This window comes from Phalacrocorax carbo, chromosome 1, assembly GCF_963921805.1.
Source record: "Phalacrocorax carbo chromosome 1, bPhaCar2.1, whole genome shotgun sequence".
NCBI classification, from domain to species: domain Eukaryota; kingdom Metazoa; phylum Chordata; class Aves; order Suliformes; family Phalacrocoracidae; genus Phalacrocorax; species Phalacrocorax carbo.
The window spans coordinates 91,126,132-91,140,914 of NC_087513.1; the positions used below are offsets into that span (position 1 = coordinate 91,126,132).

Sequence of the window (14,783 nt, forward strand, 5' to 3'; positions counted from 1 at the left end):
TCATCTCCTCATCCATATGCAATGTATAAATTCTCTCCTACTACTTTTGAATTTTGTCCTGTTGAGTAGGTTGGCATCTAAGAGAGCCTCTCTAAGCATAATACCAACACCAAAGAGGAAAAAAGCTGGATCATAACAAGAAAGCCTATAAACATAAGTCTTGGCAAGGATGCTCAGATAAAAGAACACTTTCTTGGCATGCAAGTCACCCACCAAAAGACATGAAGACAACTAAGAGACTGTCCTTCTTATATCAATCCCTCACTGCCGCTGAACAAAGCCCACTGACTCACTTCATGCCTTACCCAGGTTGGAATCTATCTTCTTTTTCCATCCCTTTTTGTTACACTGAGGATTGCTTAGAAACTGCCCTACTGTACAACTGGGAATGTCTGGGGTTCCAGATCAACTAATATTGGATACAGGACAGTTGTTTGAAGCCATTTCCTAAGCCATTACCAGCAGATAGGTAGAGTAGGTGGAACTGAATAATCAGGAGAGCTGAGGGCTGCCAGGGGAATTAGTGACTGGGGTGAAGAATCACCCAGCATCTCCCTCACTCCAGAAAAATTAAATATTAAGCATTAAAAATTTTGCACTTCTCTTTATCTGGTCAGTTATTCCTTTCCCCTCTTCCTGTCTTTTTTGTCCTTCCCTTAGATGAAGGCAAAAATCTCTTCTGGATATAAATGAAATGCCCTTGCCTTTTGCTAGTGTTTGCACCATGGAAGCTATCCACAAATAACACGATACAGCCGTTGTAGTAAAATTCAAGGCAGTCGAACATCACCGCACAAAAGTAGCACGGTCGGCATGCTTCACGGCAGTAGCAGCCAAGCAAGCCATGGCAACCAGCCAACTGATGACACTGGCTGGGAGCCAATTTGATTTATTTTTGGCAGCCTGACACCACGTACTAGTGTGCCAGTCTTCGATCACAGAAACGATAAGCGATGACCTTCGAAAGCCAAGGGGATGACTTCTGGGAGAAGGGGACTGATGAAGGTGAAAGACGATCTCTCCCCAGGCTGGAGGAATACTGGAGTGGCAGATGTGTGGTAGCCCTCCCTCTTTCGTGAACGACCACTGCAGCCGTGCCAGCAACCACCAGTGCTGCATTTGCCGGGGGATGACTGGGAGAAAGGTCGAGACATGGCAAATGTCTTTAAGTCTACGGAAAGCATAAGTACCAGGAGAGTCAGAGAGGTTTAAAGAGATGAGAGGGAGTAACAGGATGAAGATAGGAAAAAGAAAGCATAGGCTTTCTGTTTTGAAATATTTGCTGTCTGTGGGAACTTTTATACTGTGATGATGTTCTTTCCTGGAATATTCTTTAAGGAGAAAGCAGCTTCTTACTGTTCTGGACATTGTGCTACAGAGTGTATTGCAGAACACAACGCAGCATCCTGACAGAGCTGAACAAGAAGGCCTATTTAATCTTTTTTGCATTTCTCTCTTGGATGGCTCTGGGGGCGCTTACCCAGCTGTTTGAGTTTGTGACTGGAAGGCTAATATCATACTGGAATAGGAATTTAGAAAAAAATCTATAGTCATTAACATTTTAAAGAGACTATCAGTTTGACTGTGGCCACACACCTTCCATGTTTGCTTTCTGCAAATATTAGTAAGCTTGGGTATTACTGCATGCATATTCAAGAAGTATAAATAGATGCACGTACTGATCTTGAAAACTCAATCACTGAAAACTTGTTTTTAAATATATATTTGATTGTAGATTTTCCAGCTTACTCTGTTGGCTAGATATTTACATAAGTAACAACATCATGTGCAAATGTGTATTAAAACATGCATTTAAACGGCCACTTCAAATGATGTTGCCATAAAGGGTTGGCTGCTACAAATGATGTTAAAGCCAACAAGAGCACGGGGAAGACATCTGCAAATAATTTAGAATACTGCATAGAAATAAACCATTCTTTGATGACTGGTGAGTCAAAATAGGTAAAATTAAGCAAATAAAATAGCCTGCTACTATGAATTTCCTATGCGTATCCATTAAAGCAGATTAATCTGAATAAAAATAGAATGTTAATTCAAAGCAGAATCACTATTCCTGTTTAGGAATAAGGCATCCCAAGTCTTAAATAAGAGTGAATGAGTACTCATTATCCTGTGTACACAGGACCCTGAAACACTGATTCCCTCTAGCCTATTTTTGCCATTAATGTTTATACCTTTGCCCAAGTATAAAAACAACACAAGTACAGCACACAACATACCAAATTAGATTTCACAAGCCACATGGCATTTCTTTTGCCTCTCAACTCATCACACAAAGTAAGAACAAAGGGCTGGAGACCCCGACAACAAAAAGTCAACTTGGATGATGCAATTTCAAGGCTTATCTCTAGAAATGTTTAAAAGAAAGGAGGTAAAACCAGCAGTCCTTTGTTGTTGTGTACAGTCAGTTTAGACTCATGCTTTTGAAGGCCACTTCCTTTGTCCATACCTTAAATCATAAATGTTCTGCATGAGCTCCTCTCCCAGTACTTATCTGTCCACTTGGATATCTGTTCTTCCCTATCTGTCTGCTTTGTTTAGCACAACAGAGTCACCTGAAGCCTTGAGTTAGCTATGAAGCGCAGAAGTTTAATTAGAGACAAGGAATTTTAATTTGTGGAAGAGATGTAGTCAACAAAACGAAATAAAGGAGAAATATCAGTAAGTGCAAGACTGGATGCTGAGGCTCTGTAACATTTATATCAGGCCGTTTATGAATATCAAGATGATATGCCACATTTTTGCCCCAACAAGATAATGAATGCAGAATGTCCTGTTTAACTGAATGTCTCATGAATGTGGAGGCCAGTTATGCTTGGCACTGCCTCTTGACTGAGTTTCATGTGGAGCCTACCTCTGATGTTACCTCTTTTTTTTGTTTATGTTCTCTTTCTTTGGTAATGTAAGGAAGGTAAAGAGCAAGAGCAAAAATATCCTTAGGTCTTTGATGCATTTCCCACCCAGCTCAGTATCACAATTCAAAACCAGCTCTTCTTTATGGTTGGTAAACACTATGCCTCTGTCAAAAATACTCACTTTTTCCTCTCAAAACTTTTCACCTCTTTCCAGGGGAACTAGTTAAGCAGAGTTGCACTTGGTCAAGAGCAAAGAATTTAAAACACCTCCTAGAGCAACCGTTTGCATTCAGCCCTCTGTTCTGTCCTCACTCACCGTGCTGTCAGGGCCTTTAATCTTCCCTTTGCCCATCTAATCCTGTTACCATGTGGGTCTGACCCAGCTGACATGTCTAAAAGCTTCAGGCAAGTACAGCTGTCATGGGCTACTCCGAGTACAAGGGCTAGAAGTGTTGGTGTGGATGAAACTATAAGGAATGCTGATAACAGGATGTTCCTGACTAGGATATGATTGTACCAGGAACCTCATCCGTTCACAGCCAGATGGCAAAAGGACCCTTTTGGCTCCTTCTTGACCAGCAAGGCTAAATGGCTTCCTGCAGTATGAGAACGCTTTTGTCTTTTGAGATTTGTAGCTCATATTGTCAGCCTCCAGTGAGCTGCTGTCAGCTTGGGCTGTTTTGTTGCCCCAATGGGGCTGCCTGTGCTAGTGTGACTGGGAAGGTTCATCACCCTCTTTAGCATATGTAGAGCTTGGGGAGCTCTCCCAGGCTCCTCCAAGCCTGCCAGCTGGCTGACACTCTCTCACCACCATGGTAAAAAGGGCTGGATGGCATCTCCACCTAGAGGAACAGGAGCCTCAAGAGGCAGTGCAGTATTTCCAAAAGCTGCCAGGAAGCAGTGAAGAGGGCGTTAAACAAGAACATGCAACTCCCCCCACCCCTGAAACCCAGCAAGAGGATGCCCTTGTTAACCCATAGTCTAACATCTGCACCAGTTCTTGCTGGCCAACCTCAGATGTGTCCCCAAAAGACCAAGGGAGTTATGCATTTCTGGAGAGGCCCATTCCCTAGCAAGGCATTCACTCACCTGTCTTCTCTTCGGTTTGGCTGCTCTCCACTGTCTCCATTTGGGGTTGCGCTGTTGCCTTGGCAGTAGCATCCTCTGCGGCAGGGGTGGTGGTGGCAGTGGTGTCAGCAGCAGGCACGTCGGCTTGTTTAGGCTCCTCTTTGTCTTGGGCTTCGTCAGCCTTCAAGGACGGCGAGTTATCGGTGGAAGCTTTAGTGGCACTTTCCGTTTCGGCGGCGGCAGCAGCAGCGGGCTTCTCCTCCGAGGAGGCAGCAGGAGTGGCAGCCTGTGGGGCTGGCTGATCTGAGCCCGTGTCGGTGGCTCCATCTCCTTTTTTCTCCTCTGCTGGCACGCTGCTGTCTTTGCTGCCCTCCTCCAGCTGAGCACTGTCAGCGGTGGCCGCTTCTGTGGCAGTGGGAGCCTCGCTCTCTTTGTTCTCGGCCGCTCCGCCAGCAGGGCCTTCCTCCTTCTTGTCAGCGGCATCAGTCTCAGATGCCGGGGCATCTCCCTTCTTCTCCCCCTTGAGCTTTTTCCTTGTTATGTGTCCACGGAAGCTGGCCTGGATTTTGGTAGCTGCCTTATGAGCTTTATCTTCTGGTTTGATGCCATCTTGCTCAATCTTTTGGTCCCCGTCCTCATTTTTTTCAACCTTTGAAGAAGAACAAGGGAGGAGGGCAGAGGAAAAAAACAGGGAGATAAGTTAAGATTTCTCCAGGTGCAGCCCAGGCTCTGGCTTCATTTGGAATGTCCCACCTTCCCCTCCTGCTAACCAGTGACAAATTTCAAAGTAGCCTTTCCATTTGGTATGGGTTTGAAGGCAGGTGGCTTTAATTTCATCCTAGGGCTGGACAGACACAGGGGGTTTGTAAAAGGAATTTAAAGCACCTCATCATCTCTGTCAGCAACGCTGAGAGCACCTTTGCTGTGTGGAAAGGTTTGCACCATCTGGGTTGTCTCTATTCCCATGATTTATTTTTCCATCTATTTTGAAATATACCAATTTTTTCCCCTACTCATTTTCAAAACAATCTCCCGAGGGGGATTTTCACAATCTTTCCAAATCCACCTTTGCCTTTAAGTCTTTGTTTCTTTTTAATGACACCTTGTTTCACAGGTGTTTGACTCTAATGACACCAAGTGTTTTGTCCTTTATAGCTTTTTGACTCAGGATTGCCAACAGAGAATGGTATTGTTGCCTGACCCGCCGCAGATGCATGCTGTCAGGCATACACAGATATTAAGAGAATATAATCCTCACAAATGCCCTGCCTGCAAGCGCTCCATGCACTTTGCCTCTTCTCCCGCTCATGGTTTCAGTGAAGGAATAATAGGCAGATAGATACCAGTCTTCCCAATTTCAGGAGATTATTATTATTTCTCTGACTTTTGCAGGGAACTCAGCCTTGCAACAAAGAACAACCATTCACCATGTGTTTTAGACCTAAGCCATGCATTACAGTCTTAAATGGGACCAAAACAGAGCCTGCGCCACACACTGGTCTGCTGCAGACAGATAACGCTCAGTTTGTAAACCCCCACTGAATCTACAGGACATACCATGCTTCACCCCAATAATTTAGCAGCCCTTGGGCAATAACAGCCTAGCTGCATGTTGATGAAAGGACACTGTTCTATTAATATTCCCATTGGGAAGCATTCAAAAGAGCTACTCAGAAGCAGAGCCACTGGCCTCTTTGCTGTCTGCACCTGGTTTCCAACACTGGCTCAGGTCACAAAAGAAAGAAAATGAGCTGGCTGAGAAAGATAGCAAGCATTTATTCCTCTGTGGGAAGAGAAAACCACTCCTTAGGCCACTGCAACTAAGAGGTGCCATCTGGGGAAAGGCCCAGGACCAGAAGAGCAGAGAGAGGGGACTGCCTGTAAATACATTCAAAAAAGAGTGCAGCAGGAATAAGGGAGAAGAAGCCACTGCAGCATGCACACATGACACTGGAAACACCATGCCTGTGAAGATGGGGGAGAAAGGACTGGCCACAGTGGCAGCGGTCACTGGGAAACAGACTGGAAGGGATAACTTCCACAGTGTGAGACAGGGTCAGGCACATACGTGTGAGCGAAACTGTGCCAACAAACCAAATGCTTGGCCACTGGCATGCCAGAGATGGTACCCACTGTCTCCCCCTGGGTACCCAGTGAGCACAGGATCCCCCACCCTAGCACTGGTGCCCACCTGTGATCACTCCTCAAGTAAGCTTGAGTGGGTACAGTGAGCTTGAGTGGGTATGGTGGCCAAGGAACAAGCAGCCCCAAAATCATCAAGGAAAACAGCCGCTCCACAGAGCCACTCAGGGGTGAGGATGGGTCTGTATACAGCAGGAAATAAGTCTGGGAGTGAGACTAGGTGCCAGGATGCTTATGTAGGGGGGTGAGTGAAAAAGCCTGTGAATTAATAAGCAACTGATATTAATACACAGAATTGAGCACAAAGTGTTTTTGTGCTCCTGACTGTGCCCAGGAACAAAACAGTTGTTGCAGCTACCACAGGGGCACAGCTCAGCAGTTACACCTACCCTTCCCCAAGTGCATTAAGTGTCATGGTACCGAAAGTGGGCTTTCATGTTTGTCTCAGCTTGTCAGAGCAGGTGATGGTTATGTGTAAAGACAATGCAGATGTTAGCATGCTGTAACCATTCATGTATGTCTCTTGCCTGCATAGCTAACTCTGCACTGTGTTATGCAGCATCTGGGGTAAGCTCTTCAGGCTGTTTCAGCACAAGCGGGTGGAAACAAATCAGAAGTACCTTTGAACTAGCATGTTCACAGAACAGCTGTGATCCAGCCAGGGTAGTGCAGAGCTCTGCACAGGCTTATCCATCCTGCTCCTTAGGCAAGTTTTGCAGCTTGCAGTAAGTCCTGTGTTGCTGTGGCAACATAAATACTAATACCTGGACTAGCTGGTTTAAGGAGAGCTTCAGTATGCCGGCATTACACTGTAGCCACAGCAATGTGAAGATACACTAAATACTCCTTTATAGCATTGTATAACACTTAAACGCCCTAGCTTTGACTCTCTCTCCCTAAGGACTATGGCCAATTCCAAACAGCAACAGGATTGGGAGACTGGAAAGACAATTTAGACATAACTAAAAGACCCTAAAGGTCCAGTCCCATATGCCTGATTCCTGCAAAACCGTTAGTGAATGTGGCAAAAATTGTTATCCCTGGACAAAGACAAAAACCATTGACTGAAGGGAGATCTCTCTTGCCACTGGCCTTGCTGCTCTCACATCCCACGTACCTCCTGTGCCAACCAGGACAGCTGTGATGAAGTGTGGCCTGCTGCATGCGTACCTCCGACTCCAGAGGAGTTACCCTGTTGCCTGGGCTATGCAGCCCTGCGAAGGCTTATCTCCTCCCACTGCTAGCAGGAGGCCAGGGCGCAGTGAGCAGCAGGGTTGACTCTCCTGCTGCTCTGGCAGATGAACTCACGGGAAGGTGTGACTTCCAGCCAGCCAACCCTTTACCTGGCAGGGAATGGGAGAGCGCTTTTTCTCTCCAGGGAGGGCAGACTGAAACCTCTCACCTGCACGTACCGCACTGCAAAGCTATAAGTCTCCTTTGCTATTCCAATGACATCATTGTCCTCTTATCCCATTTGGGACAACCATCAGTTTGAGTCCTTGCCAGACCACAAGTTTTGCAGCTGCACAATGTATTTCCAACAGTGCTTTCAGCACAATTTCAGATATAAAAGATAAGAAACATGAGGCTGGGGCAGAGGTGGAGTTTAAGGTCATGGATGAAAGAAGTGTACTAATAGTTTGTCTGTGCCAACTGTGGCCCTCAGGAATCCCATTTCTATTCAGTCCTTCCCCACTGAAGCATCCCAGGCATTTGAAATTACTTATTTTCAGGCTACTGGCCGGCAGCTACTTCTGGGATAGGGCACAGTATCCGTATAGTATGTGTGTCCTGTTGTATAACAACGGGTTGGGTGAGAAATAGATTGTTCAGAGGGAAACTTCTGTTCACACAAAAAAACCCAAAGGCTTTTCAACTGCAGATTACACACACAGCAGAATAAACCTTAGTTAAGGAAGTTGCTTGAAAATAAACTGTATACAGTGAAGCTCCTGGAAAGCAATTTATCTTTCTTGGAAAGCTAAAAGGGTGAGTCAGCCCTGCCAGGATGTATTCAAAAACATCTCAGTGGAAAACAAGAAATCTGTCCGCCTTATCTATCTGCCATGTGTGTATAACATCTTGGTTGTAGTATTGTGGCTGGAATAAAGTGACTATTATCACTAGTGTTTGTACAGAATCTAGAGCTCCCAGCCAGGAATCAGGTCTGGTAAGGATAGGTTTTGTATATTAGTATTCCACCACACACACCCTTCATTTACACAGTACTTAAAATTGACATATTCATGATATTGTAAATGTGCATGCAATGTATTGCCATTTTACACAGAGCAAATATCCTCTGTTTCATTTAGTATGAAATAAATCATAGATCTTTCAATGGCAGAAGGACTTGAAATCACTGAGGCTGGTGGATACATAGCTATACAGATGTATTAAAGGCCATACATAGTCAAACATGTCAATTTTTTTATTCAGACCATCCCCACATACCCACTGAAGCCAGTGTGCAAAGCTTTGCCTTTATGAATCACAGTCTTAAGCTTTTATGTCTTTATCTACACAGCCTATAACATCTTTCCAATCCTAGAGGGATGATCCTCTCACCATCTCCATCTGCTTGTCTGCCACACCTCCAGGTTTCTAGGACATCCCTTCCCAGGCAGACTGTTCCTCTAAGTGAGACTTTCCTTGCTGTCACACAGCTGAGAGAGTAGAAGATAAGAAATCAATGTTTAAGACACAGGTAGGGCAGCGGTTAGTTCTTCGGTACCAGGAATGTGCAAATCGCATTGAGCCGTGACCCCAAGAAGACTTCTAATCTCTGGCCACCTTTCCACCTTCTATCTCCAAACTCACAGCTTACAGATGGGTCAAAATATGGCAAAGAACAAAGAAAGTGTTATTATAACCTCCAGGCCCTTCTAAATGTCCCGCGTGCTGGTATGTCAGGAAAAGAGAAATGGAGAAACTAAATGCTTTCCAGAGAGCGAGAGAGGAGGTGACAGAGTGCTTTGGTCCATGTTTGCTGTTTGTCCACCTGTCTCTTGCAGTGTATCTCATTGTCTGGCCTTGGAAAAATAATCACATTATTTTGTATTTTGGATGCTGGGATGGAGAGATCAGGAAAGAACTTACTGCTCCATTAAAAGGTCTTTCAATATTATACAGTCTCCTCTGTCCCTCTCTATAGCTCTCCCTTTCCTCTGCATACCAATATATAGCATGTACCAGCCTCCTTAATGTTCATCCTAGAATCAGGCTGTTACACACTCAGTCATTACCCTGGTATCCCGCTCCTTTCTGTCCTTAGGAGATCCTCTTTAACATGACACCAAATCCCAGAGCCCTTCAATTCATGTTGCCATCTCTTGGTATTCTGAAAACCATGTGCCACATGTCCAGATTTAGGACTCACACAGAGAAGGCATCAATACCGGCCAGAGCCTAGACATGCATAGGACCAGTGGCAGTTATCAACAACCCACTTCACAATCCAAGGGAAATATGATACCTCATTATTAAGGAAAAAATCCAATCTGTGTTCTCCATCCAAAAAGATATAGGGACTGCAAGTCACTCCTTTCTCACGACACTTGTGCTAAGGTGTGTGTGGAAATCTTCCCTTCAGTTAGCGAGGTGAAGTAGTGCTGAATCAACTGATCGCCTGTGGTACTTGTGGGGTTAAGGTGCATCTCAGCCCATGCTCTAATCTTGACTAGAGCACAATGTATGTTCCTACTGATGTTACTCAAGGTCACTTGGGCCCAGACTCACAAAGAAATTTAGGCACCTGACTCCCATTGATTTCAGAGGATTGAGTCACCTCAATGCTTTTGTGGGCCTGGCACTACATGACCTGATTTGTCTCAGAGATGGCATTTAAGGAGCAAAATGCATTAAAAAAAAAAGACCAGCTGTCTCCCCAGAAGGAGTGAAGCATGGACACATGAGAGAGAGAAAAGGCTTTCACGCCTTGTGAAGTGAGGAAGCAATTTAGCACAGACAAAGGCGCTTTTTTTAACCCAGTTAAATGGTGTGAAGACACCTGGCTAGAGGAAGGCACCTCTCAGCACAATGTGTCTGCAAGTCAAGGAAACAAACATAGTTCCTTTTTTTTTCCCAGGATGACTATGGTGATGGTGGGTAAAACACCCTTGAGAGAGAAAAGATTAATTCATCTCTCTGAAGGCTTATGCAGGATGGTTCCCCAGGGTGTAACTAGGAAGGTTTCAGCTCTCCAGTTTCAAATTCTCTAACAATGGAGTTTCCATCCTTTCCTCTACAAGATCCTCTCACATGTAGGAAATTTCTCCTCTATTTTTTGGTGCCTGGAATGGAATAAGCTAGTGATGGTCTGGCAGATGGATAGATGTTATTCACTTGTGTACAGTGACTGAAAAGAGAGGTAGAAAACAATCTAAGCTAGACCTACTTAGATATTTTCAGTGTGCCTTCTCAATAAATCCATTATACTCTCTTCACCTGTTTTGTGACCCTCCCTTCTGTTAGACACCCTGTTTCTGTTAAGCTGGTGGTCAACCATGATGCCATCTACCACCCTGAAGCTCCTATAGCTCCAGTGGTTAAATGATGAAAGGCACTCAATACTGCCTAAGATGCCTTTGCGGGCTGGGTAAAAGAGAGGAGAGCCTTGCCCCTGAAGCTGATACAAAGTGGCTGATGTCCAGGACTCATACGCTCTGGAGCAGCGCGGCTCACGGATGTCACTGGGGAAAAGCACGTGCCTTGGGTCTGATCTGGGCTCTGTGGAGCACTTCAGTGGTTGGGGGGTGCAGGATGCATTCACTCATCTTTCAGTTCAAAGCACCCAAAGTCTCAGAGACAGGACTGGGTTGCGGTTTGCCAAAGCAGTGTTTTTATAGTTAATGTTAAGGGCATGTGTATATCCTGGGGTACGGCCTAAGTGTGTGAGGGCATTTGGGGGCACAAGGTCTGGGTAGACTCTCTTGAAGGCCTGGAGTATTTGGCACAATCAGCATCTATGCTCTTGCTTCAGGTAAGATCCTGGCATGTACTGTGCTGTCAGTTGTGTCTAGTCTCCTTTTCAGACGGAGATACTTGTGTCGCTCCAGAAGGAGCCAGCCAGCAGGCGTTCAGATCAAGGGACCAAAGCCTGGAAATGAAGCAGGAAGATATCCCAGCTGACAGGGTAAATCCACTCCTGAAATAGACCATGTTGAAGAAATTCAGCAAAAGGACCACGTGAAAAATTTCCCTTGAACTATGCTTTGATTAGTAAAGTCCATTCAAAGAATATGCAATTTCTGCTGAAACACAAGCTTGGATGTCATTGGACTAAAGAGAAATTCTATCTAGACTTAAACTATGTGGTTTGTGTGGCCCTGTTCAGGGCAGTTAGGCCAAGGATGGTTGCTGCTATGTGAATTATTTTAAAGTAACACCTTCAGACAGAATCCCATGGTCTGCTGACCATGAGCAGGTAATGAGATCCTGAATTATCAACCTCTCTCCCTCTCCACCTTTTGTCTCTCTCTTTTTTCTTGTTTGCTTAGTTTTGGACTCCAGAAAAATTTTCAGGGAATTGTTATTAACCTCTGGTGGCTCAGAGTGCCTGTCCCCATGAAGGCTGGACACATTTGCTTCTGTCCTAGCTGCAGCCGAGGGCCAGAGGCTAATTTACAGTTCAGACTTGCTTCCCTGAGACCTGGTGCAGGCAGCTGCTGAGCCTCCCCAGAGTCCAGGGTTATGCAAGGTCTCTAGAGCCATTTCCACAAGAAGCAGCAGCTTGTGTCCTGCAGCTCATATCCCATTCCTTCCATGGGAACACAGGACTGTACCCAGCTCTGGTGATGGGAAGTGTCCCTACTTCCCCCCAACCTGAGCAAACTGCAGGCAGCAATACTACAAGCATGTTGACTGCTGATCTCTGAGGTTACCTTGACCTCTCCTGGTTACACCTAGAAATTGTGACAAATTTTGAGCTGGGACCATCAGACCATGGGCAGTTAGACTGGGGCCCTGTCACTAGACCAGCACCCACTCGTGTTCCTAGCTGGTTTGCTGAGGGTTTTTGCAGTGAGCAGAATAACGCTGAAAGGCTCAAGCCCAAGGCCATACAGCCTCTGAACCTTCTTTTTAACCTGCCTGTTAATCTTGAATCTCCTCTGGTACCTCCTTCTGGCAGTGACATCCAATGCCATGAAATCTCTCAACCTAGTGATGAGAGAGAGCTAAGTATCATGTAGCTCCCTCCCTGCTTGACAGGAAGCTCAGGGCTGTATTTGTTCTATTATTATTATTAATAATAATAATAAATAATAATAATAATAATTTTAATTTATGTCACTGGAAATGGGGCCAATTATCTTCTGAGAAAGCATTTTCAAGTTCATTAAAGTCAAACAAACATCCCCAGCAGTTAGGGAAAGCAAGGCATGGACTAATTCCCAGTGGCTTGGGAAGCTGCTTAGAGCGTGGGCTCTGCTATTACAGCAGTGACGTCCTGTCCCCAGCACAGCCTAAGGCTTTGCCCCTGCAGGGGTGGGCAGGGAAGGGGAGGTGTGGGATTGAAATTCAGGCTGGATAGAAGGGGCACTGCAAGGAACTGGTCCGGTAAGGTGGAAGGCCAGGGGAGGGAGAAGACAGAGCTCAAGGCAGAATAGGAAAGGAATGAGAGTAGAGGAGAGGGAAGAACAAAGGAACCAAATGGAAAGAAAAAATGGAAAGGCAGGGACAGAGGTAAAACCTGTGCAAAGCCAAGGCACTGAATGGAAAAGAGGCAAATAAATATGAGGAGCATTGACAGAGATGAGATACAGAGGGAGAGTGCAAGGGAGAGAGAGAGAAAATCACTGATCCACATCCGAACGAGGTGACAGCAAGAAATACCAAGAAAAAGCAGGCAGCTAAATAGCCAAGCAGGGTCTCCTGGAGCAGATCTGCATGACTGACTGTGCCACAACTGAAGGAGGTGTTGACAGTTCTCTCTCTGGCCCATGCCACCTTTCTGCACAACCTTGGCTGTCATTTCCATGAGCACTGGGCTAGCAGTGGTCCCGAGGACCCCGCATCAGACTCTCGACAGTACCCTGCTGGGGAGCTGGACCTGTCAGTAAGCAGGCTGATTTGGACGTGGGTGAGTTAATGTGTGACAGCTCTGGGCTGAGCCTTTCCTCCTCCTTCCCCATCCTGGACAGTGGAGGTGGGAAGCAAGATGGAGCAGCTTCTCCAAGGCAGCAGGGAGATATGAGAGAGGAAATCCAGGTGGGAAATGAAGGTTGTCAGTCCTTTGCTTGTAGGTCTGTGTCACCCTACTTGTAAAATGGGAAGGGTGATGCCTACTCTGCCCTTGAAACCTGAAGTTTTGTTGTAGTGCTGCAGGGGAGGCAAGGTGCTCTCATGAGTATCCTATTCAATTATCAGCCATGCTCATGTCAACTAAGGCTTCAATGAGGAAAATGCTTTGGCTGTGCACCAGCCTCCTCTGTCTTTCCACACTGCGCTACAATGAAATTCTGCTCCACAGACCATCTAGACAGTGATGTTTCTACAGGACCTTTCACCCCCCACTGCTTTACACCTAGCACCTGCACAAAGAAGAAAAAGGTCTCTCTCCTGAACTGCAGCTACTGCTGGGGTGAAACCCTGTAGCTGCTACCTGTGCCCACAACCACATACAGCAGTTGAATTTCACAGGAGACAGGGGTGTGTATCCCACCTGAAATGACAGGTGACGTGAAGAATGTAGCAACCAGGATGCCTGATTAGGATCTGGCAAGGACAGTAAAGTCAGTATTGCCTTACTTACTGTTCATCATCCTCCTGGTCAGACCTTTGCCTGTTGTTTTTTTTTTTTCCTAATCTCCTGAAAGACAGCCTAGCTCATAGCACCACCCTTAGTCAACAGCTTCCCCATTCCCCAAGGAGGAGAGTACAATCTTTCCAATCACCAGAGCTGCCCCCAGCAAAACCGAAGTAACCAGAGTTGCAGGTCTATGCAATCTGATGAACTGGCTCTAAAACAGCTCCGCCTAAGATGTCGTCTCTCATTACCTCTTCAGCTTTTGTTCCAGATAGACCAATCCCACATCCACCCTGCAGGTCTGAGCTGTGTGTGTACCAGGCTCTCGTATCCTCAAAGAGGAGGAATCTATAGCAAAGGCTTCCACCTATTGGTGTAAACTCCATCTTCTCACTAGAGAAGCTGGCTTTTTCTCAGCTTCTGGTTCTGATGGGTTCAACAGGTCTTGATGGCATGTCCTCTCCTTACCAGCCAGGACTGGCTCTCCTTGCTCTGTTTCTTGCTCCATGGGATTGCCTGACCCAACTAACACCAGCCCCAGCTCCACTAGGACGGGGTGTCAACCTTGCCACAGGAGGCAGAGAATGATGGTGTTGAGTGCTGGCTATGATCTTCATGGAAGCAGTTTATTGATTTGTGTTCTGAATCCTCATGCCCGTCTTGGCCTGACTGACCCAGAGATTGCCCCCATGCACCCACATGTAATTTTATCTCTGGCTTGCCCCGGCCATTCTCTCCGCCCACCTTTACTTCAGTGGTAACACTGTGCTGATGTTTGCTCCACAGATCTTCTGCAAGGTGGCTGATAAGGCTCTCATGACAGCATGCATACGAACTCATCACAAGCAACGGGCAAATCATGGACCACTCTTATGGATCTGAATTCTTCACAGCAACAGCATGTCTTGGATGCCAGAGACCGTATAGAAAACCTTCTGTGAAATCACTCT

The 14,783-nt window shown here is 45.9% G+C and overlaps 1 protein-coding gene across 1 annotated transcript in view; it reads right to left on the bottom strand.

Moving 5' to 3' along the window:
• GAP43 (growth associated protein 43) overlaps positions 1 to 14,783 on the bottom strand; it is a 61,864-nt gene that overhangs the window by 24,609 nt on the left and 22,472 nt on the right. Inside the window, exon 2 of the mRNA XM_064466315.1 lies at positions 3,966 to 4,593. Coding sequence (XP_064322385.1) covers positions 3,966 to 4,593 — 628 coding nt within the window. The remainder of the gene's footprint in view (positions 1 to 3,965; positions 4,594 to 14,783) is intronic.